This window comes from Equus caballus, chromosome 26, assembly GCF_041296265.1.
Source record: "Equus caballus isolate H_3958 breed thoroughbred chromosome 26, TB-T2T, whole genome shotgun sequence".
Classification (NCBI taxonomy): Eukaryota; Metazoa; Chordata; class Mammalia; order Perissodactyla; family Equidae; genus Equus; species Equus caballus.
In genome coordinates this window covers 20344746-20372667 of record NC_091709.1, presented here as the reverse complement: position 1 = coordinate 20372667, position 27922 = coordinate 20344746, and the positions used below count along the sequence as shown (strand labels likewise).

The 27922-nt window shown below is 35.4% G+C and overlaps 1 protein-coding gene across 5 annotated transcripts in view; it reads left to right on the top strand.

Moving 5' to 3' along the window:
• LIPI (lipase I) overlaps positions 1 to 27922 on the top strand; it is an 80041-nt gene that overhangs the window by 26170 nt on the left and 25949 nt on the right. For 4 of the 5 annotated variants that reach the window (XR_011433074.1, XR_011433073.1, XM_070252701.1 and 1 more), the window contains exons 3-7: positions 245 to 353; positions 2236 to 2337; positions 16776 to 16865; positions 17830 to 17997; positions 19643 to 19744. Coding sequence is in view for 3 of the 5 variants with exons in the window: in XM_070252701.1 (XP_070108802.1) it covers positions 245 to 353; positions 2236 to 2337; positions 16776 to 16865; positions 17830 to 17997; positions 19643 to 19744 (571 nt within the window). In the remaining 2 variants the exon portion in view is untranslated. The remainder of the gene's footprint in view (positions 1 to 244; positions 354 to 2235; positions 2338 to 16775; positions 16866 to 17829; positions 17998 to 19642; positions 19745 to 27922) is intronic. The other variant, XM_070252702.1, reaches the window with a different exon arrangement.

The following is a 27922-nucleotide window of genomic DNA, read 5'->3' as shown; positions in this document are numbered from 1 at the left end:
ATAGATGACAAAGGTTTTCAAATAAAAATTTAATGGTATTATTAAAAACGTATAGAGAAAAGTCAGGTATCTTATGGAAAAAGTTGAATAAAGATGTAGTTGTTTTGAAATTATAAAATCCCATTCCCTATTTCCCAGAAATGGATTAAATCAGAAAAAATAATAAATTTTGGAATATTGATGCACATGGCATGATTTGTGATTTTCTGAAATGAAAGTCATAACACTGCATTTTCAATTGCAGAAGCACGGAGCATCTCTTGATAATTTTCATTTCATAGGTGTGAGCTTAGGGGCTCATATTAGTGGGTTTGTTGGAAAGAAGTTTCAAGGTCAACTTGGAAGAATAACAGGTAAAATATTTTTGATAAAATTAATGTTTTATGATACTTTTCAGCATCAGAAGTTCCTTTATTTAAAACTTAACAGGTACAATAATTAAGCCACAGAAATGACGCACAAACATCTATTTTTTTCCATATGATATTCAAATGCTGCTCTTTGTTTTACTTAGACTCTAAAGTCTTATTCAGTTCTTAACAGAGGTTAAGTTACCCATATAGAAATGGTGAGAAAAAGATCAATTTATGTAGCCTCATATGAATTTTAAAGACACATTATTATAACAACCCAAAGGAAAAATTGGCCCATTAAGTATATAATACTTTTTATGTATTAACTAAGACTATATCCATGTACTTAAGTTTTACAAACTTTTATGGAGTTCAATTCTTTAAAAAATTTTACTTGAATGCCAGAAGAGAGAGTCAGGAGTTGGTATTGAAGCTTGAGGGGTTCTGATCCCAGTTCCCCTCATATTTCCTTAACAAAGTTACTGCATTCAGAAAGTTTAGTAATCAAATAATACTGAAATGGGTTTTCAGGCTTCTTTTTAGGAGTGATGGTGATTTTAGAACTAGGAGGCTAGTATCCCTTTCCAACCAATTTTGCTTTTTAACAAGTATTGAGATCTGTGTCCATAGAAGATTTATAATAATTTCAAGTATTAATGAAAGATACCAGAGTCCTGTTCAGTTAAGCAAAGTGGGAGAGCAGAAGTGATAACATATAGATAGTATCTTTACAAACCTTATGTATACCCTAACTTATTACTCCACTCAGTTTTAATATTATTCCCATTATACAGATGTGAAGGCTGAGGTTAACTGAATGAATGTAGGAGGGTCAAAAAGTTAGTAACAGCCAAGCCAGAATGTACACAAAGGTCTCCACCACGCAAAGCCCATTCTCTTTCAACCAAATCACTAGCTCAGTTTTAACTGGTGATAATCCCACTTTATTTTAAGGTGTGTTTACTCCCATATTAGTCTAGTTTGAATGGTTCCACATACTAAGCAAAAATTAGGGTTTACGAGGGCAGTAAATGTGGTGGTTCCACATCTGAGTAATTTATAGGAAGAGAGAAGTTTCTGCCTCATTCAGTGAAGTCAACTAAATACACTGGGATAAGAGAAGGGCCTGAGTTGGGCAACATTATATTTTACTTTTCAAAATATCTTAAGGTGATTCTTTCTTCCATTGCATTAATGTTCCCGGGCATTGAAGTTTATCCCTTCCTTCCCTGTTTTTTGACAGTCTCCAGGAGGTCATGAGCTTAGAATTTTTATTTAGAATTTCAAATACACCAGAAATAATATCCTCATTCCATGGAACTTTTAATGTATTTTTCTTAAGTGTGTGTGGGAAGCTTTTGTGAGAAGTGAATGAGGCAATAATAAATAGGTTTTATCTTACAGCCCTAATTGCATTTGACACCTAAAAATGATCCTATAAATCTATTGATAGATCCAGGATGAACCCGTGAGGTTTGAGGTTCAAGATAGGACCAGACTAGTATTCATCTTTTTTCCCCCTCAGGAGTAGTAGTAGTTATTTGTTATTAAACATAAAGTTACTACCGATTTATTCCTAATTACTTCTTAAACAAAAATGCTTAAGAAAGAAACTACAACATTCTGTTGAGGCATCTCTAGTGTGTCTTGACACTAGCTTGTTGATAAACTCTGACGACTGGTAATAAGTATTATTCAAATAATAAAGATGCGTGCTATTCATCCAATTTTATTTATCTTTAGATTTATTTTTTGACAGGTTTAAACTAAAACTGTATAGGTTTATTATGTTTATAATGTAATAATAATGCAAGAATATGATCTAATAGACACTGCGGTAGGACTTTATTAATAGATTAATAGTTTCTTTTTTAAATTTCAGGTCTTGACCCTGCTGGGCCAAAATTCTCTGGAAAACCATCAAGTGGCAGATTAGATTACACTGATGCAAAGTTTGTGGATGTCATCCATTCAGATACCGATGGTAACAAGGCGGGATTTATTGCTTAAACATTTGAAAATGAAAGGAGACGTAGACATTGGGGAAGAGGAGAACATAAGAGGAGGAAGAGCAGTGGATATAGTGATGATAAGTCTGCAATTATATAATGATTATATTTCCCACAAGCAATATTTCTTGAAATTAGTGATATCCCGTGATGTCAAACGGCACTCTTTGCCTTCAGCTCTCTTCCTTTGGGTTTCAAGAACTGTCATGTCATCCTAAAAAAATTGAAATTTGATAAAAAAAAGTTCATCCTGTTTATGCTATTGACAATTTTATTGATTTGATCACAATTTCTCCCATGCTTAACATTCTTCTGTGATTTATACAAGGTTACCCTCCTTCCCATTCATGTTCTCACTGTGTTGCATATCAGCAAGAACTGAGCACAGCATGTCACGCACAGATAGAGAATACCTTTCCCTAAAGGTAGGGAAATAATTTCTCTATTTCTTTTAGTTACCTACCTGAAATTGTCTAACATACTATTGATAGTTTTGGCCAGAGTACATTGGACAGACACTTTCAGGGAATAATTTAGACAGCCCTGATCCCCTTTCTGATTTGAAACTGATGATACTAATATCTATTGAGCACTTCCTACACATAAGGCAGTGTTTAAGTGAGTTAATTATGGAATTCTCCTAAGTCCCTATGAAACGAGTAGACATTATTATCCCTTTTTACTGATGCGGAAGCTAGGGTCAAGGTCACAAGGCCAGTAAGTGGAAGATCCAGAATTTGAAATCATCTCTTTTGATTCTAGAGTCTGTATGTCACTAGTATGTTGCTCTGATTAACTGATGATTTATGTGTGTTGTGGCTGTGGGCACGGGGAAGATATGGTGCTGAGATAGACATGGGAGGAAGTGACACTAAGACTGCTCCTATTTCCCTCTTTCCTCAGGTTTCTTTTCTCTTTGGTCCATGTCATTTATTTGCTCCCATATTCCTCTGAATTTACCTTTTGGTGATCCATACCAATGTTTTTGTGAGAGACATAAATGCCATAAACGCTGTGGATGACAATTTTTCAACTTCCATATCTGTATGCCAATGCGCTGAGCCTATAGTAGAAAAATTCTGCCCCTATTTGGAATCTAAGTTCCCCTGCTTCCTACAGGGAACCAATGCCTCAAGAGTCATAGTTCTGGTATGATACTTCCAGCCTTTCAAGACTTTCTTTATAGCAGCCTTAACGTTTACCTTCATATCAGCTTAACATTCTCACACACAGCACACCTACTACCCAATTACTCTACAGTTCTTTGTCTGAACTCTTCTTTCTGAAATCTCAACTTCAATTCTGCTATGGCCTTTTGAATTAGCTCTTCATGCTTTTTATTATTTTTGTTTGCATTTTTGACTTTTCCTAATAAACTATTTGAATTGTCTTATATTCTAAACATCTTTTGATGACTCAACCTATCAGATCTAACTTACCACTAGATGCCACATAATTGGCACCTTTAACTGATCTTTTTATGACCATTACAAATGAGAAACACAGATTTTTGACACTGTATATTAATCTGTCTGAAGGAATTTCCGAATGAGATACTTGCGGTCAGCATGTATCTGGCAGACTGCCTTTTCCTGGAATACTAACCAGTGGTGCAAATCTTCTACTTCCTAGTAATTCTTGTCCTGATTCAGTTGTGTGTGTGAAAGAAGCTATGTGGCATTCCAAAACTGTGGATTAGATAATTGGGACAAACATTCTTGTTGGGCTATCAGGGAAAAATTACCAGAGCAATATCCAGAAGATAGAAAAATTCCAGGGAGGTTAACTGGTATTTTGGAGTCACTTTTCTCATGGAAGGTTCCCTGATGCAGAGAGTTTGGGAAGTGCTTTTGAAATTCTCATATGGGTCTTGTAAAACATCTCATACTCTTGTTTGGGACCCCAGAGGACAGCACTATAGGAGTAAGGGTAAACCTGAAATAAACCAGCCTTTTTATGGTCTGTAACCAAGCTTCCAGTACTCTGAAGTGGTCCAGAAAAATCTCATTTGTTGAGTTTCATTTAAGGAAATCCTGGATTTTTGGACCTGCTAGATGCCTGACAAAAGCAAATAATAGTTCTCTCTATAGGAAAACCACATCATCTTTGGTCTCAAATTACTTTTACAAACAAATTTAAAAATAAATGTCCAGCATCCAAATAAAGGTAATCAGGCACACTTGAAGGAAGACAGCATGCATGAGAACTCATAGAAAAAATAGTCAATAGAAACAGACTTCTAGGGTTCCAGCTATTGGAATTATTATACACTGGCTATAAAAATATTCTTATTATTTTCAAAGAGATAAAAGATAAGACTACCAATATCAACGGAGAATGAGTAAGTATAAATATGACCTATTATATTTGATAAAAAGTAATAAAAGTTGTTAACCTAAAAAAGTAAAAATAATTGACATTTATTGAATGGGTTTAACAGAAAATTTGAATCAGGTAAAGAGAGAGTGAGTGAACTGGAAAATAGGTAAGAAGTCTATTTCTAGAATGAAGCAAAAGGATACAAAAGAATGGACAATACAGACAGGTGAGAGGTACATAGGATACATAATGAGAAGGTCAATCATGTTTCATTAGAATCCCAGAATAAAAGGAGAGAAAAATAACAGAAGCAATATTTAAAGATAATATCTCAGAATTTGACAAAATTGAGGAAATAGAATTAATCCAAAAATTCAAAATGCCCAATTACTTCCAATCTCCCATTGAGATGTGAAAGTAAAGTTGCAGAAAAGACCATTGTCAAAGCATACAGTTTAAAATTAGGTGAATCAAAATGATCAAACTTACAACTAATTTCTCAACAGAAACAATGGAAGCCAGGAAATAATAAAATGATATTTTCAATATGATGAAAGAAAATAACTGCCAACCTAGTATCCCAATCTGTTTCAGGAAAAAAAAATGGAATAAATATATTTTGTTTCAGACAAATCTACATTGAGAGAAATTGTCATAACAGAAGGAAAATTATCCTTAGATGGTGATATTCAGGAAGGAAGAACAATGACAAATGGTAAAATATAGTTAAGTCTAAATGGATATTGATAGCATAAGACGTGTTATAGGACTTAAAATATAGAGAGAATAAAAATACATTACAAAAACAGCATATTATTTGGGGTGGTAAGTGAAATTCAAGCATTCTTTGTCCCTTTAATTGTATGGAAAAAAAGTAAAAAAAAAAATAGTCAACATTTGGTGTTCATAAGTCAAAGCTTCATGTTGAGTCTCTTGCGTATCCATAAAGAAGAGTAAAGGAGTATATAACTGCCAAGCCAATGGAGGACAAAAATGGGATAAATATATTTTTTTTAGTCCAAAAGAAAGCAAGAAAGGAGAGAAAGAAACACACAGAACAGGTGAAGCAAATAGAAGTAGACAGTAAGATGGTAAAATTAAACCCAACTATACCATTAAATGTAAATGGCCTAAGTGATCCAATTAAAATATTATGGTTGTCACACTTGGTTAAAAAGACAAAAATTCAATTATATATTATTTATTAAAGACATATATATAAAAGGAAGCAGAGTGTTTGAACCTAGTAGAGGGTTGAACAATGAGATGCAAATATTATCTGCTAAAAGATGGTAAATCTATATTGACTTAGACAAAAACGTTTTTATCACCAAATTAGTAGAAATATGGAGAGATTTTAAAGTGATAAAACTTCCAACTCACCAGGAAGATATAACGATTATAGTTTGTGTGTACCTAATAACATGGCTTCAAAATACATAAAGCAAAATTGACACTATCATATTACAAAAGAAAAATGAACAAGATAACTGCACCATCATGGTGGGATATTTTAATTAGCAAAATTGATCTAATGGACATTTATAAAACATTATGTCAAATAACTGTATTGTTTACATTCTTCTAAAGCATACATGGCTATTTTAAGAGAAATAAAGTATACACTGGGCCTTAAAAATATTCTTAAAAGTTTCAAAGAGAAGAAATCATAAAGAGTGATATTTTCTATTTTCAATAAATTTAAGCAAATAAAAAATATAACTTGGAAATCCATATATGGAAGTTAAGAAACACATTTTAAAATAACTAGTGGAGAAATAATAAATAAGAATGGAAATATAAAATATTTTGAATTCAACATTAAAATTACTACATATTTAAAATTTGTTGGAATCAGCAAAAGCCTGACTAGAAGTAAATATCCAATTTTTAGTACAGATATTTTACAATGCTGAAATTCAATAAGTATCTGTCTTGAGAAACTTAGAATTAAATATAAAATACACCCATAGATATGGAGAAAGAAGCTAATAATAAATATGCAAAAGAAATTAATGCAATAAAAAATATGAATTAGAAGTGATTAAAAAGGCAAAAATTTGCACTTTAGAAAAGATAAAATTAATTATTTTAAAATTTATGTTGTTTTTACCTTCTTTTATAAAATGAAAGAAACATGGAATGCTTGAACTTTATATCTCAGCCTCCAAATTAATAAGTTCTTGAAGAGGAAAGACAGAAAGGACAAGAAAAGAAGACACAATGAAAAAGGAGATAGTGTGATAGATACTACAGGTATTAAAATGATCATAATAGGATATAATGAACAATATTATGTGAATAAATATGAAAATGTATGGGGATATGGTATGATATACAAAATAGAAAAATTCTTATGAGAAAGCAAAAGTATTTACCAAACTGAAAAGTGAAGACAAAGAATCTGAATAGTTCTATAATTATTAATGAAATAGAAACTGTAATTTAAAGCTTTCCAATAAAGTTAATTCCAGACAATCTTTTCTTTTCTACCAAACAATTAAGGGAGAAATAAGACCACTTTCATACAAACACTTTCAGAAAATTAAAAAAACATAGGGAACTGTTTACAACCTTTTAAAAAAGCCATCATAAACTTAATGTCAAAACTTGAGAGACATTACAGAAAAGAAAATTTGCTGGACATTCTCTATTCTAATCATGGGTGTCATATCTATGATAGAATTTGGAAGACTTTCTTTTTGAGATTGGATACTGGACAAAGATGCCTACTACTAACATTGTGAGGCAGCATTTTACTGAATGTCTTAGTAGAGTAAGGAGAGAAAAGTAATAAAAGCTGTAAGAAGATGAAATCTCATTTTCAGATGGTATATTAGCCTACAGAGATAATTCAAAGGAATCTGCAGATAATTCACCAGAATTCACAGGTGAATTTTGCAGGGTTGTTGGATGTAAGTTATATAGACAAAATTCAATTCTTTCTAATAACCAATAATAAATTTAGTTAGCAAATAAAATTGTATAATTATACCATTTTTAGTAACAATATGTAAAATACCTAGGAATAACTCTAACAAAATTTTGCAAGAGCTCTACGCAGAAAACCACAAAACATTGTAGAATATAATCAAAGCATACCTAAATAAAAAGGAAGTAAACCACACATATGAACATATTGTATGCATGTGAATTCTTTGCAAGTTGACTTAGAGATTCAGTGCAATCTTTGTTAAAAGCCCTTTTTTTTAATAACTTCACTAGCTAATTATAAAATTAATATGGAAATGCAAAGGGCCAAGATTGCTAAGTCACTCTTAAAGAAGAAAAAAGTACAAAGACATGTTTTTCCAGATACCGAGTCTTATAAAATGATAGTAATTAAGACAGTGTGGTATTCACGTGAAGGCAGACAAAAAAGCCAGTAAAACAAAATACGAGTCATGAAACTAATGAGATTTATGATAATTTTGGTAGTGCTGGACAGTGTGAAAATGATTCTCTGTTCAATAAGTGGTTCTGTGTTAGTCAATTGAATGCTCAAAATAAAAGTTCTCTAACTCACATAAAACACAAAAATTCTTTCGTTAAGGTGTGTATAAATGTGAAAGGAAAAACAATAAATATATTTTGAGCTGTTATTTTTAAAATCTTCATAATATAGCGTAATACATTTTTCCAAAGTGTGCACAAAACCCCTAACCCAAATCAAAAGATTAAAATGTCTGATTATATTAAAATTGAGAACTTCATTAAAGAACACTTTAAGAACGCTAACGGCAAGGTAAGAAAAGCAAGAAGAGATAACGAACCACTACACATCAATAGTAAAGAAAAATACAGCTTAGTTAAAAAAAAAATCAAGGCTTGAACAGACATTTTACACTGAAAAACTCCAAATAGACAAAAAATGTGGAAAGTTCTAAAAATCTTGGGTAAGCAGAAAAATGTAAATGAAGACGCTAATGAAATACCACAGGCCTACCAGAATGACTAACGTTAAATAGGCTGAAAATGTCATTTATTGGAGAAGCGGGAGAACGACAGAAATACTCATATGTTGTTGGTAAGGGTGTAAACTGGTACAACTTCTTTGGCGAACTATTCAGCATTACTTATTAAAACTGAAGAAATTATATTCTATAACACAGCAATTCCCTCCTAAGTATATAGCCAACAGATATGCCTTCACAAATGCATTAATTTTTGTTCAAGAATGTTCATATATTAGCACATATTAGCCCCAAATTTGAAATAACATATGTCCCCCAGAGAAGAATGGATAAATAAGTTGTGGTATTTTTGTTTAATGAAATACTATATAGCAATGAATGATTACAAATGAATGACTGCATTTACGTTTGACAATGTGGTTTAATATCACAAATAGACCAATAATCGAAAGAAGCCAGACGCAAAAGCATACACGAAATATGAGTCAACTTATATATATTTCCAAAATATGTAAATAGAAACTATAATGTTTTGGGAGGCATTCTTAAATGGTAAAGAATGCAAAAAGAAAAAAAAAAAGATTTTATTAAAAGAAAGGATGATTGTTATTCTTAGAGGAATGAGAGAAGATGGTGATTGGCAAGGGCACACTGGGGGCCTCTAGGTGCTATTTCTTGGTTTCTTTTTTTATTTTAATTTTTTTTATTAAGGTTATGAAAGTTAATATCCTTGTGAAATTACAGTTGTACATCATTATTAGTCATGTTGTAGGTACACCACTTCACCCCTAGTGCCCTCCCCCCACCGCCCTTTCCCCTGGCAACCACCGATCAGTTCTCTTTGTCCATATGTTAACTACCACCTATGAGTGGAGTCATACAGAGTTAGTCTTTCTCTGTCTGGCTTATTTCACTCAACATAATACCCTCAAGGTCTATCCATGTTGTGAATGGGACGACTTTGTCCTTTTTTATGGCTGAGTAGTATTCCATTGTATATATATACCACATCTTCTGTATCCGATCATCAGTTGCTGGGCACTTAGGTTGGTTCCATGACTTGGCTATTGTGAATAATGCTGCGATGAACATAGGGGTGCATGGAACTTCTGGAATTGCTGATTTCCAGGTTCTTAGGATAGATACTCAGTAGTGGGAGGGCTGGGTCATGAGGTATTTCTATTCTTAACTTTTTGAGGAATCTCCATACTGTTTTCCATAGTGGCTGCACCAGTTTGCATTCCCACCAACAGTGTATGAGGGTTCCCTTTTCACCACAGCCTCTCCAACATTTGTCACTCTTGGTTTTGGATATTTTTGCCATTCTAACAGGTGTAAGGTGATATCTTAGTGTAGTTTTGATTTGCATTTCCCTGATGATTAGTGATGATGAGCATCTTTTCATGTGTCTATTGGCCATCTGTGTATCTTCTTTGGAGAAATGTCTGTTCATGTCCCCTGCCCATTTTGTAATTGGGTTATTTGATTTTTTATTGTTGAGTTGTGTGAGTTCTTTGTATATTATGGAGATTAACCCTTTGTCAGATAAATAACTTGTGAATATTTTTTCCCAAGTAGTGGGCTGTTTTTTTTATTTCAATCCTGTTTTTCCTTGCCTTGAAGAAGCTCTTCAGCCTGATGAAGTCCCATTTGTTTATTCTTTCTATTGTTTCCCTCATGTGAGGGGTTATGGTGTCCGAAAAGATTCTTTTGAAGCTAATGTCAAAGAGTGTACTGCCAATATTCTCTTCTAGAAGACTTATTGTTTCAGGCCTAATCTTTAGGTCTTTGATCCATTTTGAGTTTATTTTAGTAAATGGTAAAAAATAATGGTCGATTTTCGTTCTTTTACATGTGGCTGTCCAGTTTTCCCAGCACCATTTGTTGAAGAGACTTTCTTTCTTCCATTGTAGGCCCTCAGCTCCTTTGTCAAAGATTAGCTGTCCATGGATGTTTGGTTTTATTTCTGGGGTTTCAATTCTGTTCCATTGATCTGTGCATCTGTTTTTGTACCAGTACCATGCTGTTTTGATTACTGTAGCTTTGTAGTATGTTTTGAAGTCAGGGTTTGCAATGCCTCCAGCTTTGTTCTTCTTTCTCAGGATTGCTGTATCAATTCGGGGTCTTTTGTTGCCCCATATGAATTTTAGGCTTCTTTGTTCAATTTCTGTAAAGAATGACATTGGAATTCTGATTGGGATAGCGTTGAACCTGTAGATTGCTTTAGGTAGTATGGACATTTTAACCATGTTTATTCTTCCAATCCATGTGCATGGAATGTCTTTCCATCTCTTTATGTCGTCATCGATTTCTTTCAAGAAGGTCTTGTAGTTTTCATTGTATAGATCTTTCACTTCCTTGGTTAAATTTATCCCAAGGTATTTTATTCTTTTTGTTGCGATCGTGAATGGGATTGAGTTATTGAGATCTTTTTCTGTTAGTTCATTGTTAGCATATAGAAATGTTACTGATTTATGTATGTTGATTTTATACCCTGCAACTTTGCTGTAGTTGTTGATTGTTTCTAATAGTTTTTGTATGGATTCTTTGGGGTTTTCTATATATAAGATCATGTCGTCTGCAAACAGCAAGAGTTTTACTTCTTCGTTGCCTATTTGGATTCCTTTTATTTCTTTTGCTGCCAAATTGCTCTGGCCAAAACCTCCAGTACTATGTTGAATAAGAGTGGTGAAAGTGGGCACCCTTGTCTTGTTCCTGGTCTGAGAGGGATGGGTTTCAGTTTGTGTCCGTTGAGTATGATGTTGGCTGTGGGTTTGTCATATATGGCCTTTATTATGTTGAGGTACTTTCCTTCTATACCTATTTTATTGAGGGTTTTTATCATAAATGGATGTTGGATCTTGTCGAATGCTTTCTCTGCATCTATTGAGATGATCATGTGGTTTTGTTTCTCATTTTGTTAATGCACTGAATCATGTTGATTGACTTGCGGATGTTGAACCATCCCTGTGTCCCTGGTATAAATCCCACTTGATCATGGTGTATAATCTTTTTGATATATTGCTGTATTCAGTTTGCCAAAATTTTGTTGAGGATTTTTGCATCTATGTTCATCAGTGATATTGGCCTGTAGTTTTCCTTCTTTGTGTTGTCCTTGTCATGTTTGGGGATCAGAGTGATGTTTGCTTCATAGAATGTATTTGGGAGTGCTCCATCTTCCTCTATTTTCTGGAACAGTTTGAGAAGGATAGGTATTAAATCTTCTTTGAATGTTTGGTAGAATTCTCCAAGGAAGCTGTCTGGCCCTGGACTCTTATTTTGGGGGAGGTTTTTGATTACTGTTTCTATTTCTTTACTTGTGATTGGTCTATTCAGATTCTCTGTTTCTTCCTGATTCAGTTTGGGTAGGTTGTATGAGTCTAGGAAGTTATCCATTTTTTCTAGGTTGTTCAATTTGTTGGCATATAGTTTTTCATAGTATTCTCTTATGATCCTTTGTATTTCTTCGGTATCTGTTGTGATTTCTCCTCTCTCGTTTCTAATTTTATTTATTTGACAGTTCTCTCTTTTTTGTTTAGTGGGTCTGGCTAAGGGTTTGTCGATTTTGTTATTTTTTTTGAAGAACCAACTCTTTGTTTCATTCATCCTTTCTACTGTCTTTTTTGTTTCAATATCATTTATTTTTGCTCTAATTTTTATTATTTCCCTCCTCCTGCTGACTTTGGGCTTTGTTTGTTCTTCTTTTTCTAATTCCATTAGGTGTCGTTTGAGGTTGTTTATGTAAGATTTTTCTTGCTTATTGAGGTGAGCCTGTATTGCAATGAATTTCCCTCTTAGGACTGCCTTTGCTGCGTCCCAAATAATTTGGTAGGGTGTGTTTTCATCTTCATTTGTCTCCAGATATATTTGTTTTCTTCTTTAATTCCTTCAATAATCCATTGTTTGTTCAGTAGCATGTTGTTTAGTCTCCACATTTTTGGCCCTTTCCCAGCCCAATTCTTGTAGTTGATTTCTAGTTTCATAGCATTGTGATCAGAAAAGATGCTTGATATTATTTCAACCCTCTTGAACTTATTGATGCTTGCTTTGTTTCCCAAGATATGGTCTATCCTTGAGAATGTTCCATGTGCACTTGAGAAGAATGTGCAACCTGCTGTTTTTGGATGAAGTGTCCTATATATATCTATTAGGTCCATGTGACCTAATTTTCACTTAATTGTGTAATTTCCTTGTTGATTTTTTGTTTGGATGATCTGTCCATTGGTGTTAATGGGGTGTTGAGATCCCCTACTATTATTGTATTGCTGTTGATGTCTCCTTTTAGTTTTGTTAATAGTTTCTTTACGAATTTTGGTGCTCCTGTGTTAGGTGCATATATATTTATAAGTGTTATGTCATCTTGGTATAGAGTCACTTTTATCATTATATACTGCCCCTCTTTGTCTTTCTTTATCTGTTTTGCTTTGAAGTCTACTTTGTCTGATATAAGTATGGCAACACCTGCTTTCTTTTGTTCATTATTAGCTTGGAGTATTGTCTTCCATCCCTTTACTTTGAGTCTGTGTTTGTCTTTGGGGCTGAGGTGTGTTTCCTGGAGGCAGCATATTGTTGGATCTTGTTCTTTGATCCATCCTGCCACTCTGTGCCTTTTGATTGGAGAATTCAATCCATTCACGTTGACAGTGATTATTGAAATGTGGGGGCCTACTGTTGCCATTTTATCACTTGTTTTCCGGTTCTTTTGCATTTTGTCCTGATGGAGAGCTGTTACTTTGTGTTATTGTCCTTCTGCTTATCTCCTTTGTTCTGGATTTTGTAACCCCTTTACTTTTTTTGATTTTTCAGGAATGAGTTTCTTCCTGAGCAATTCTTGCAGAGGAGGTTTTGTGGTGATGAACTCCCTTAACTTTTGTTTATCTGGGAAAGTTTTTATTTCTCCGTCGTATTTGAAGGATATTTTCGCTGGGTAGAGTATTCTTGGCTGCAGGTTTTTGTCCTTCAGAGTTTTGAATATTTCATTCCAATCTCTTCTAGCCTGTAAGGTCTCTCCTGAGAAATCTGCTGATAGCCTTATGGTGTTTCCTTTGTAAGTTATTTTCTTCTGCCTGGCTGCCCTTAGTATTTTCTCTTTGTCATTGACTTTTGCTAGTTTCACTACTATATGCCTTGGGGTTGGTCTTCTTGTGTTAATAAAGTTTGGAGATCTATTGGCTTCTGTCACATGAAGGTCCATCTCTCTTCCCAAGTTTGGAAAGTTCTTAGCTATTATTTCTTTGAACAGGCCTTCTGCCCCCTTCTCCTTCTCTTCTCCCTCTGGTATACCTATAATCCTTATGTTGCATCTCCTAATTGAGTTGGATAATTCTCGGAGAGTTTCTTCATTTCTTTTTAGTCTTAGTTCTCTCTCCTCCTCTGTCTCCAGCATTTCTATATTCCTATCCTCCAAATTGCTAATTCTGTCCTCCATATTATCAACCATACTGTTCAGAGAGTCCAGATTTTTCTTAATCTCCTCGATTGTGTTCTTCATCTCCAGTATTTCTAATTGGTTCTTCTTTATAGTGTCAAGCTCTTTTGTGACATAGCTCCTGAACTCATTGAGTTGTCTATCTGAATTCTCTTTTAACTCATTTAGCTTTTTAATAATGGCTCTTTTCTAATCATCGTCATTTAGGTTATAGATTTCATTGTCTTTGGGATTGTTTTCTGGGTGCTTATCATTTTTCTTCTGTTCTGGAGATTTAATATATTTTTTCATACTGCTTGATGGTGTGGATCTGTGCCTCTGCATAGAGATAGAGTTTAGTCGCTGCTTCCACTTGTTGCAACTGGTGTGGGCAGGGGGCAGCTGTTTAGACTGCACCACCAGCTGTTACTGACTGGGCCTGGACCCCTCCTCGTAGTCACAGTGGTCCCGTGGGTCCCTCATCGGTTGTGGGGGCAATCACAAGGGGGCCTCAGGCTGCTGGTGCCTACTGTTGCAGCCCACTTTGACGTGCTCCCTCCTTGTGGTCTGCAGCGGTGTTGTGGGCTTTCCCTTCAGCCAGGAGCAGGATCACCTATAATCGCCGATTTGTCCCTAACAGAGCCCACCAGATCACACTTGTCCACTATAGGTCCCAGCAGAGCTATGGGTATCTTCTGCAGTCTATCGTTAGCTCACCTAGCTGTACTGCTTTTGCCCCAGGGCCTTCCCGCCTTGCCATCGCCAGTTGGGAACCTCTCCACTAGTGCTGTGCAGAGGCTTTCACTGAGGCTGCTGTAGGAACCTGGAGTTCCCCCCAGGCTATGTAGCCATTTCACCGGAGCTCTACTCTGCCCAACTTTACTCTCACGGGATCTCTGGGAGCCCCTTGCCTCGTCTGGACATGGTCAGAGTCCATGGGCCTGGTGGTGGCTTGTAAGCTGCTGCCTTGTGGGGAATACTGCTCTAGGGAGCTTCCTGGTGTTCCGAATGCTGTGCTGGGCCTCCCTGCCAATGGCGAGCAGAGGCCCTCTCTGCTGGGGGGGTGCGGGACCCTGGAGCGTGCCCCCAGGCTGCAGAGCCGGGTGTTGGAGCTCCACCCAGTCCCCAAGCATGTCCACAGGAAGTCCGGGCACCCCTGCACCAACCTATGCGCTGGAGACCGTGAGCCCAGCAGCAGCTTACGGTCTGGTGCCATGCTGGGGAATCTGCTCACCGGGAGCTTCCCTTTGTCCTGGATTCTGGGCATGACCTCCCTGCTAATGGTGAGCAGAGGCTTTCCCTGCTGGAGAGGTGCGGGACCCCGGAGCCTTCCCCTGCGCTGCAGAGCCAGGCGCTGGAGCTCCGACTGTGTCCCCAAGCACCTCTACGGGAAGTCTGGGCGCCCCCTGCACTGACCCGTGCACCGGAGACCGTGAGCCCAGCCGCAGCTTGTGGTCTGGTGCCGTGCTGGACCTGCCAGGAGCTTCTCTTTGTTCTGGCTTCTGGGAAGGGCCTCCCTGCTAATGGCGAGTGGAGGCCTTCCCTGCCGGTGGGTGCGGGACCCTGGGGATTCCCCCTGGGCTTAGGTGTGATCACGGGGGTCTTGGGTAGGGCTGTTGTCACCTGTTTCCACCGTCGCTTCGCTGTTGAGTGCACACTCCCACCCTTGGTGTGTGGCAATGCTATGGGGGAGTCGGCTGGAAGAGAGCCTCCTGCAGGAACTAGGCTGTCCGGGGGTCGGGGGTCCAGGGTCGGAGAGTTTTCACCTATTTCCACCTCCTCCCTGGGGGAAGTCCATCCACCTTCCGATGTGTAGTAGCATGAAACTTTTAGGCATCTTGAGATGCTATCTGGGTATCCTTTGTTAATTGGTGAATGTCCAATTAGTTGTGGATTCGACGGGGGAGAGACAAAGAAGACCACTCTCTCTGCCATCTTGGTCCCGCCCCCTTTCTTGGTTTCTTGACATAGGTGTGGTAGCTAAATGGCTATTTGCTTTATAATAATTAATCTTTAGCTTTATGTTATATGTTCTTTTCTGTATGTGTTATATTTTATAATAAAAAGAAATTAAAAAGCCACATCTGCTCTCCCCACCCTTCTTGAAACCAAGGGAATGAATGACTTAAGCAGAGCCACCCACCCTGTCCCCTCCATCTGCTAGAAGGGAAATGACATGCCTGAATTAAGGGCTGCTTGTAAGTTAATAATAGTCTTTTGCTTCTCCCTAATGCCTAAGCAGTCCTGGTTTGATTCTACTTCAGTGGCAGGTCGGAGAAAATGGTGGCTCCAAATCTGGAACCCCTAGTCTTAGAACTCCATGTTGAGTTCACATATGAGGAAATTTTAAACATCTCCAAAATGATTGGACTTTTTTTTCATCATATCTAGGAGACTGTCCTTTCTTGTTGAAATTCCACAAGCTAAATAGATGATGGAATGCAAAGAGAGATTGGTTAGCATACCCTCACCACTGTCACAATCAAATCACACACATGCTTCTTTGGATTCTAGGGAGTTCTAAGGAAGTCATCTAAGTTGTCCTTTGTCTTACATTATATGCTGACTCACCTCCGGCTTAACGCACGTGCCCAGTGTTATCATGCTCTGCCAACACCTCAGCAGCTGTTATCTTGTTCTGTTCCATACCAGAACTAAATCAAGTTGCTGCATCTTAATCCTTAATGTCTGACCCAAGTATGTATCTTTGTTATGCTAATTTACTGCTGATCTCTCTCAAGAGTTCATCACAGGTACTGTGCTTTTTTCTCAGGTTTAGGCATTAAAGAACCCTTGGGACATATAGATTTTTATCCAAATGGAGGAAAAAAACAACCTGGCTGTCCTAAATCAATCTTTTCAGGTATACCAATAGTATTTTTGAATTAATTTTACTTATGATTCAAAATGATGAAAGAAAAGCTATTTACTTTTTTCCCTCTTAATCTGTAGGCAAGATTTGGATTACCATTGCCCATGATTCAGGAGAGTTTATTGGTGAAAAATGGCTTAATTTGATCCTTCTCAGTTCATAAAGGTTACCAGTAGACATCATTTTTGGTCATGGATGAGACCTATCCATTATAGTTTCAACAGTTTTAGTTCACCATTTTAAACATTAAGAGAAAAGTTATAAGTCATTGAAGAAGCAAATATAGCTAAAGTGTTATACAACTCAAGTTCGGTCTCAGGATTTAATCTTTACCATCACTGTAGTACTGCACAAACACAGATTTATAAACTTCTGTGCTTGGTTGTTCTGTACATAAATAGATGAGCAACTACTCCAGGTGTAGAATTTGGCTCACTTCAGAGCCTTAGAGAGAAATGTTCTGAGGTCTGCAGTGGCAACAGGTCAAGTAACACATCACTGAAGGCCGCTGCAGACAGAGAAGTTTTGTCAAAGGGATAAAGATGTGAGAAGCTGGGAAAGGAAGGTTTTCACTTCACCTGTCATAGTCATCTCTGACACTGAGAAGAAATGTCAGGGGTCTGGGATTAGAAGGGAGAGATGTGTACACCAGTTATTGTGGGGTAGCACTATGTTTGTACAGCTTGTTAAATTATTGAAATCAAACATTTTGCTGTGTTAATTATTACTTTAGAAAAATTTCTTATAAATCTCACATAAAAGACATACTAAATTTTAGTTTTCAATAGTACCATTTGTTTAGTTGCTTGAGCTAAAACTCTGTATTGAAGTCAACACTTTAATATTCATGAAGTACACTGTATTGAGTAGAACTTAATCTTTAGGTTTTCTCTAATTTACTTGAACTTGGCTTAATACATCTATAATTCTTTTGCTTGATTTTTAACACTTAAAGGAATTGACTTCATTAAATGCGACCACCAGAGAGCAGTGTACTTGTTCATGGCCACTTTGGAAACAAACTGCAATTTTATTTCATTTCCTTGTAATTCATACAAAGATTACAAAACTGGGTCATGTGTGGATTGTGACAACTTTAAGACAAAATCGTGTCCTAGGCTAGGTAAGAGAGATTGTTATAATTATTATAATTTGTGGAAAATGAGTAACATAATTGTGTTAGTGGTTCTGCTGGAAGCTTTCCTATTTACTTGTGAATGTATTAACATTTTATGGCAAAATTATCTGTGGAACAGTCAGAGAAAATAGTTCCTTTCCTACTAAATATTTTTAAGGCATTTAGTGAGAGGAACTTGATCAACTTCCTTTCTCTGCTCAGTGTAGTGGGCAAATTTGGTCATCTCATGATGTTCTTTGTTCATGATTTTCGAAAGGATCTCACTGTGTGTCATCCATCTGTATTTCCACTGAAAGAAGGAGACTTATGCATTCCTAGTGGCACTGAGGGCTTTTTAAAAAATAAGTCTTAGGAGCAAGTGAAGAAGTGTGAACCATAGTTAGCTATTAGCCAGTAGACATGACTCATACATGGTTCACACCTCCTAAATTGGTAAAGCTTGGCTAGAGCAGTTAAGTCCTGAAACTTCTGATAACTAAAACCTGCTGATGGGGAATTATGGAGAAAAAGAATCCACGTAAAATAGAATATTAGAGCTGGAAAGAATCTCAGAGGCAGAGGCTATTTGTTCAGGTTTTCCAAAGAGAAGACCAGACCCCAAGCATATCATGAGCATGTAAACATTTGATCAGTGTCATGACAGGATCTACCAGAAATGTTTCCAAAGCTAAAGGCGCTCAGTGAAATAGGGAGCGGTTACAAAGGCTGAATGAAACAGCCTCCTGCAGTGTTCTTCAGCAGGAGGCTATTCTAGCACACCCAAAGAACTGCTAGGAGAGGCATGCACTCTGCAGGCTTTGCCAGACTTATTTTCTCACGGACCCCTTCTGTCCACAAGGCATCTTGTGAGACTAGTTTTCTTCAGACCTCATGTTGGGAATTGCTTTTCTGGTCCCATTTCTTTTCCATATAAATGATAAAATTGTGGCCCAGTGTGAATATATAGGTTGATTAAGGGCACAAGTGAGCACTAGAGTTAAGCAGTTCAATATTCTTTCTACGATAATCAAATCTCAAATTTGGAGGTAGCAATGTAGGAACAGATGAATACATGAAGTGGGAAGCATTTATATATATAGGTGTGTGTGTGTATAATATGTATTCTATATGTACAAATAATGTATGTATCTGAAATATATATGTTGTATGCACAATATATAGTATGTATAGATGCTATCTAGATGCTAATATATACACTTGTGTAGACATGTGTAGCATATCTGTATGAATGTATATATAGGAGAATTGGGGGCTGTACTCATGGAGCTAAATTTTGTTTTCTCTAATCAGTTTATTCTGCTGAATTTATTAAAAACAGTTACAAGTAGAATTCTGAATTTATAATATAACAGTAAAAACTGCTACAAATGGACTGTAGCCGTATTAAGCTCTGTTAAGAATTCCAAGGAGTGGATTTATTTGTGTCTTGAATTTAAGAGTCATTATTTTAATTAAAAATAAACAGAATGTGAAGTTCTTTGAAAAATGATTTTTAAGTTATAAAAATCCACAAATGACTAGTATAATTTTATTGTAATACATTGGTCCTTTAGTTCGTTTAGTAATTTGAAAATTTTGTATACTATTTGATGGAAGTCCAATTTCTAACATTCTGTTTCTCAAATCTCAGGTTATCAAGCTGAGTTATGGAAAGATGTTTTAAAAGAAAAAACAGCTGGAAGATTTCAGACCTCTGTGTTCTTGGATACTACTGGCGCAAATCCATTCTGTAGTAAGTTGTTGATAGTTTTCCCAAATGATTTATTTTATATTCTTACTTATATTTTACCCAAAATGATCTTTTTGCTCGCTCAAATTCCATCATGTCCTTTCAAAGAACTTTAAAATTTGTTAGAGCCAGTTGGACAAATTAAAAGTAAGGACCTGATCCTTTAGATAAAATGAACATACGCTTTGGGTAATATTTTCCCAAAGAAACAATCAAAGTCGTTTGTTTTTTCCTGCAAATTTGTGTGATTTATCCTTCCCACCCTTAGAGTTATGTCAGTGTATGACAGTTTACAGAGTTTAAGACATCTGTCTACACTATTAACACCTCTTTGGGAACTGAAGCTAAACTACATAAATACAAAAATAGTGGGTAAATAATAATCCTCCTAACACATTTACAGTCAGTTAGACAGAAGGAGAAAGTTTGAAGAACAAAAGATAATCTCATAGAAATGTATTAAATAATTAGATTTATGAAGAGTTATTAAAGAAAGCAAAATTATTCTGTTTAGAGGTGAAAAGCTGGAAGTGGTTTATAAATAAAAATAAATTCTTTTATATGAAGAATCTTGTGAAATTTTCAGCCACTGGCCTTGACCTTGGTTACTGGGGGATAAATATTTAAAATAGATTCTCAGATTTAAAAATATTTTTGGATCAGTTATTGTTAATATCTTACAGTAACACTTGCTATCAATTTTAAGATACTATAATTCCTTAAATGTTGGTAATGTGTCCTATCATTCAGAATTGGGACTATCCATTTTTTAAGTTAAAATTTTTATTGAGTTAAATTTAGATTCACATGCAGATAGAAGAAATAATACAGAGAGATCCTGTGTACACTTTATCCAGTTTTCCTCAATGGTAAAATTTTACAACACTATAGAATAATATAATGTGACTACCACAGTTTTGACTTTGATACAGTTCATCATTTTATTCAGATTTCCTCACACATTCGTATGTGTGTGTGGGGTGTGTGTGTGTGTGTGTGTGTATTTTTAGCTCTATACAATTCAATCACACTTACAGGGCTATGTATCTACCACGACAATGAAAATATTGAACAATTCCATCATCACAATGATTCCCTTGTGGCACTTTTATAACCACATATATTCCCCTCCCATCCCCGGTGCAAATGAATACATTCCTAAAATGTCATTTTGAAAATGTTGTATAAAAGGAATAGTTCAGCATGTGATCTTTTAATTGGCCTTTTTCCCCTCAGAATCATTCTCTGAAGCTTCACTCAGGTTGTAGCATGTATCAGTAATGCATTCCTTTTTATTGCTGAGTAATATTCCATGGAATGCATGTACTACAGTTTGTTTAATCGTTCATTTATTGTAGGACATCGGGATTTTTTAGTTTTTGGCTGTTATGAATAAAGCTGCCATGAATATCTGTGTACAAGTTTTTGTATGAATATAAGTTTTCATTTCTCTCTTTTAAAGGCCCAGGTATACAGTTGCTGACTCATAAGCTAATTGCACGTTTAGCTTTATAAGAAATTGATGAAGTGTTTTTCTGAGTGGCTGTTCCAGTTTACATTCCCCCCAGCAATGTATGAGTAATCCAGTTTCTCTGATTTCGTGCTAGCATTTGGTGCTGTCGTTATTTGTAAAATGTTGTCTATTTTGATAGGCACATAGTGATACCTTATTGCAGTTTTAATTTTTATTGCCCTGATGGCTGATAATACTGAATATCTTTTCTGTATATCTTCTTTGGTGAAAGGTGTGTTTGTTTTTTTGCCCATATGCAATTCAATTTTTTTTTTTAACTGTTGAGTTTTGAGAGTTCTTTATATATTTTAGAGAGTGGTCCTTGTTGGATATTTGGTTTGCAAACATTTTCTCAGAGTCTGTAACTTAACTGTCTTTTCATCTTCTTCATATCTTCACTTTTGCAGAGCAAAAGTGTTTCCCTTTTTTTTCTTTTTGGTGAGGAAGGTTGTCCCTGGCTAACATCTGTGCCAATCTTCCTCTATTTTGTATATGGGATGCTGCCACAGCATGGCTTGATGAGCAGTGTGTAGATCTGTGATGAGGATCCAAACCTGTGAACCCCAGGCTACCGAAGTGGAGCGCGTGAAGTTAACCACTATGCCACCAGGCCGGTCCCAAAAGTGTTTACTTTTGATGAGGTCTAATTGATCATTTTTTCTTATCATGTAACATGATTTTGCTCTCAAAGAACTCCTTGCTGAGCCCTAAGTTCTGACTATAGCTATGTAGGAAGCCTTATTATCAGATGGAGTGACTATTTCCTCCTTAATCTTCTTTGTCATGATTATTGTAAATATTCTAGGGTATGTGCTTTTCAATATAAATTTAAAATAAAGTTGTCTATGTCTACAAAGACTTGACTGAGACTTTCATAGAAATTGTGTTAAATCTATAGATCAATTTGGGATGAACTGATGTCTATAACATGTTGAGTCTTCTGCTTCATAAACATGTTATGTTACTCCATTTACTTTGATTCTTTGATTTCTTTCATCAGCATTTTAGAATTTTCAGCATACAGATGCTGTGCATCTTTTGTTACATATATATTTAAGTATTTCTCTCTTTTTTGAGTGATGGTAAATGATGTTTTAAAATTTCTATATCCCCATGTTCATTGTTACCATACAGAAATGTGATTGATCTTCTGTATTGAAATTGCTTCCTGGGAGCTTGCTGAATTTATTTATTATTTCTTGGATTTTTTAAATAGATTTCTTGGAATTTTCTATGTAGCAATCATGCCAACTACAAATAGAGAAAATAGGGAAAATTTATTTCTTCCTTTCTAATCTGTATGCATTTTATTTCTTTTTCTTGACTTATTTCAGTGGCTATGTTGAATAAGAATTGTGAGAGTAGACATCTTGCCTTATTTCCAGTCTTAGAGGGAAAGCATTCAGTTTTTCACTATTAAGTAAGCTGTTATCTGTAGCTTTTCTGTAGATATTCTTTATAAAGTTGAAGTAATTCCTTTCTGTTCTTAATGCTGCGTTTTTCTCATAAGTGTGTGTTGGATTTTGTCAAATGCTTTTTTGCATCATTGATATGATCATATGATTTTCTTCTTTAATTTGTTGAAATATTGGATTACACTGGTTGATTCCAGAAGGTGTGCCAGGCTTGCATTCCTGTAATAAATCCAACCTAGTCATAGTGTACAAATGCACAAATTTTATACATTGTTGGATTTGGTTTGTTAATATTTTGTTGAGTACTTTGTGTCTAAGTTCATGAGAGATGATTTGTCCATAGTTTTCTTTTTCATGCTGTCTTCGTCCAGTTTTGTCATAGGAGTAATGTTGTCTTCATACAAGGGCAACACTATTTCCTAAAAAGAGTTGGCAAGTGTTCCCTCCTCCATTATTTTCTGGAATATATTGTGAAATTTGGTGTTAATTCTCATTTAAATGTTTTGTAGAATTTTTCAGTGCATTCATTTGGTCCTCAAGATTTCTTTTTGGGGAGCTTTTTAGTTATGAATTTAACTTCTTCAGTGGTTATAGGGTAACTCAAATTGTCGATTACATGTTGGTTGAGTTTTTGTAGTGTGTGGTTTTCAAAGAATTGGTCGATTTCTTCTAAGGTGTCAAATTTATGAGCATAAAGTTGTTTGTACTGTTTCTTTATTATCTTTTTAATTACTACAGGATCTGTAGTAATATTTTCTATTTCATCACTAATAGTGGTTATTCACGTCTTCTGTCTTTTTATTTTTGTCTGTGTTGTAGAAGTTTATCAATTATAGTTATTTTTCAAGAACCAGCTTTTTGCTTAATTGATTTTCTATTGCTTTCCTGTATGAAGTTTCACTGATTTCTGCTCTGTTCCTTTTTACATCCTTCCTGCTGCTTTCTTTGGATTTACTTTGTTCTTCATTTTCTATTTCCTTGAGACAGGAAATTAGATTGTTGGTTTGAGATATTTCTTCATTTGTAATGCTATGAATTTCTCTCTTAGCACTGCTTTAACTGTATCCCACATGTTATGATACATTGTATTTTCCTTTTCACTCAATTCTATGTATTTCTTTTTTGAGAATTCTTCTTTGGCCATGGGTTATTTATGAGCGTGTTGTTCAATTCCACAACTTTAGAGATTTTCCTGTTTTTTTTGTTATTTATTTCTAATTTCGTGTCATTATGATTAGAGAACAAGCTCTGTATGATTTCAATTCTTTTAAACTTGTTGAGGTTTTTTATAGCCCAAGATATGGTCTGTTTGGATAAATGCTTCTTAGGCCTTTGAAATAAATGTGTATTGTGCTTTTGTTGATTAGAGTGTTCTATATATGTTAATAAGATTCTGTTGGTTGGTCTCCAACATCATCAATTCATTTCAGCATCAACTCGAAGTCAAAAATCTCATCTAAACTCATCAGATAAAAAGTTCTAAATTGTATCATTCAATTCTAAATCTTAATCAGAATTGACTGAGGCTCTAGATAGAATCCATCCTTGGGCACAATTTGCCTCTGTTTGGGAGCCTGTGAAACTCAAGAATCAAGTTACCTGCTCCCAAAATGCAATGTTGAGACAGGCGTAGGATAACAGTTATAAACATTCCTCTTCAAAAGCAAGAAAATGAAAAGAAAACGGAGTCAATGGTCCCCAGCAATTTTACAGTCCATCAAGGCAAATTTCATTTGGTTTCAAGACATGGGAATAATCCTCTGTGGTTTATTCCCTCTGGGTTCTGCCTCCTGGGTTCACAGTTCCATGTTCTAGGCTCTCAGAGTTCTTCTTCTTCTTTTTTATTATTATTTTGGTATGCATGCTGTCATATGCTTGCAGCTGCGTAGTTTTATCAGCTTGTTTCTTGCCTGCGGGATTTTAGGGGTCTCACAACCTTCTTTATTTTGTACGCTCTGCTCTGTTCCTTTCAGTCCAACCTGGCAGTATTTATGCTGCTACAACATTCTCAAAAACCTTGTAGATCTCCATGTATGTCACAGAGTTTCATTCCATTAGATAAGAGCCTCCTCCAAATATAAAGAAAAAAGAAAAGTCTAGATAATCCTATCTCTATGTTTTTTCTCTGCTGAGATGGCTGAGGGAATCTATGGGTCACACACTTAATCTTTTCAAAGAGCCTTTTATGTTACTGAATATTCTTTTTGATCTTTCTAAAGCAAAAGGTTGTCCATCCACACTCTTAACATTTTCTTAAGAATATGATTTCCTGATGGTGAATCTCTTAGTTTTAGTATCTTTTATAAACTTGATAGGAAAGGATTTTTCAAATTGTCAGTGCAGGATTTGTTTTTAGCACTTTTATCTCAATTTTTGTCTTTCATCTCACATTTTACCATAAACACCAATAAGAAACAAGGCCACACCTTTGCATAGAAAGCCCTTCAGCTAAATGTCCAGTTTCTTCCTTTACACTTTCTGCTTTCCGCATAATTTCAGGGCATAATTCCACTAAGTTTTCTGTGACTATATAGCCTGAATTCTTTTTCTTTCAGTTTCCAATAACATGCTCATTACTTCCTTCTGAGTCCTCACTAGCAGAGTAGTTAATATCTACATTCCCACTAACAATATGTTCAAAGTAACCTTGGCTTTTCTACTGTGCTCCTCAAAATTCTTCCATATTTTGCTCATTGCCAGTTTCAAAGCCACGCACGTCCTCATTCTTCAATATTTGTTATAGCAGAATCCCACTCGTCATACCAAAATCTTTATTCATTTTCTATCACTACCATGACAAATTACACAACCTTAGTGGCTTAAAAGAGCACAAATCTATTATCCTACTGTTCTGTAGGTCAGAAATGTGACACAAGTGTCACTGTGCAAAAATCAAGGAGTCAGCAAGACCACATTCCTTTCTGGAAGCTCCAAGGGAGAATCTGTTTCCTTGACCTTTTGAACTTCAAGAGGCTGTCTGCATTCCTTGGGTTGTGGCCTCTTCTTCCACAATGCTGGGTTGAGTCTTCACATTGCATCTCTTAGACCTTTCTTCTGCATCACATCTCTTTTTCTGACTCTCTTCTGTCTTCTTCTGCTTTTAAGGTCTTGTGATTGCATTGAGTCTACTTGGATAATTCAAGATAATGTCCCTATTTTAAGGGCAGCTGATTTGCAACCTCAATTCCATTTGAGATCTTAATCATCCTGTGCCATATAAAGTAACATATTCACAGGCTCCAGAGATTAGGACGTGGAGATATTTGGGGAGGTCTACCACAATTACAATATGCATACGTGATTTTTCATAGTCTAGTGGTATCAACGTTTTACCACTTCAGGTGAAATGTGGGAACTTCACTTTTATTTAGGTTCCTTTACCTTTTCCACGTTTAAACATCATCTTGAGTATCAGATCATGTGATAATTTTTGCTTCAGTCATCAAATATGATTTATAAGATTCATGACGTAAAGGGTAATCTATTGTTTGTATCCGTATTTCTTCTCTTCCCATTGTTCCCTCTTGATTTCTGATTCTCCAAGATTATTTATTTCATCAATTCCTTTCCATTTGAAGAAATTCCTTCTTACAATATTTAGGAATGAGTCTGCTAATGTGAAATTCTTTTAGTTTTGCTTTGTCTGAGTTTCTTTATTTCTCCTTTATTCTCGAAGGATAGTTTGGCTGGGTAAAAGATTCGGAGTTGAGTTTATTCTTTTAGCACTAGAAAAATGTTATGCTACTTCCTTTTGGCCTTTGTGGTTTCAGATTAGAAAGCCGTTGTGACTCAAATTGATGTTCTTCTGTAGGTAATTCATTATTTCTCTTTGGCTGCTTTCAAGTTTTTTTCCTTTGTTTTTAATTTTCTGAAGTGTAATTATGATATGTCTTGGTGAGGATTTCTTTAGGTTTATCTTGTTTCAGATTCATTCATCTTCTTGAATCTATGTGTTTGATTCCTTCACCAAATTTAGAAAGTTTCTAGTCATTATTTCTTTGAATATTCTTTCCACCACACTCTCTTTTCTCTCCTCTTAACACCTTGATAATACAGATGCTACATCTTTTGTTACATTCCCACATGTGCCTGATGCTCTGTTCATTTTTTTCCCTCAGTCTGTTTTCCCTCCGTTGCTTAGATTGAGTGGCAGATTGATCTGTCCTCAAGTTCACTGATTCTGTCCTCTATCATCTCCACTCTACTATCAAGCATATCTGGTGAGTTTTGTATCTGTTATTGTATTTTTCACTTATGTAATTTCTACTTTTATTTTTTTACCGTTTCTATTTCTTTGCTGAGATTTTTCTATTTCTTTATTTTTTTCAATAAACTCTAAAGGACTTTGAAGAATTTTTATGATGGCTCCTTTAAAATCCTTGTCAGATAATCCTGACATCTGATTCATCTCAGTGTTGGCATTAGTTGATTATCCTTTCTCACCAAAGTTGTGGTTTTCTCTGTTCTTGGCATAATGGATAATTTTCAATCAAAACCTGGACATTTTGTCTATTTTGTTAGAATTTGAGTCCTATTTAAATATTTTATTTTAGTAGACAGTCACTTTGTTTAGGTTTTGGCTTTATGTGTTCTGAAGCAATGATTCTTTAGATGTATAAATGTCCAAGATTGTTATATTTTCCTGGTGACTTGCTTCTTTTCTGCTTTATACATAAAAATGCATGTTGCCTCACAGACTATTTTACTGGATTCTGTCACAACAACACTTTGCCTCATAGAGCCTTTGAATCGTGTGTCTTCTTTTCTATCTTCAATCTCATGTTCTGTAGTATTTTATTTTACTTCTTATTTAACAATCAATGTTTATTATGAATATTATCATTACAGCAAATGCTCATTTATATTTACCAATTTCAGTTTTCTACATTTTATCTTGTCCTCCCCTCTCTTTTCCACTCCTTCTTTCTGAGTTTACCTTCTATCTTGCTGAAATATACCCTTAGTGACTTATCACTACTAGTCTTTCTGTTTATTTGATTGTTTCCTTGAAAATGTCCTTACCTTTCCCTCACTCTGGAATGTAAATTTAGTTCAGGGTAGAATTTTACACTGAGAGTTATTTTCATTCAGCATTTTGAAAATATTAATTCTCTTGTTTTCAGATAAATTTACTGTTTTCATTTACTGTCAATTTAATTGTTCCCTGCAGATAATCTGGAGTTTTCTTCTGGTTGAATTTGTTTATTGAATGATCAATTGATCTATCTATTTATGCATGATGTATTTTTATTA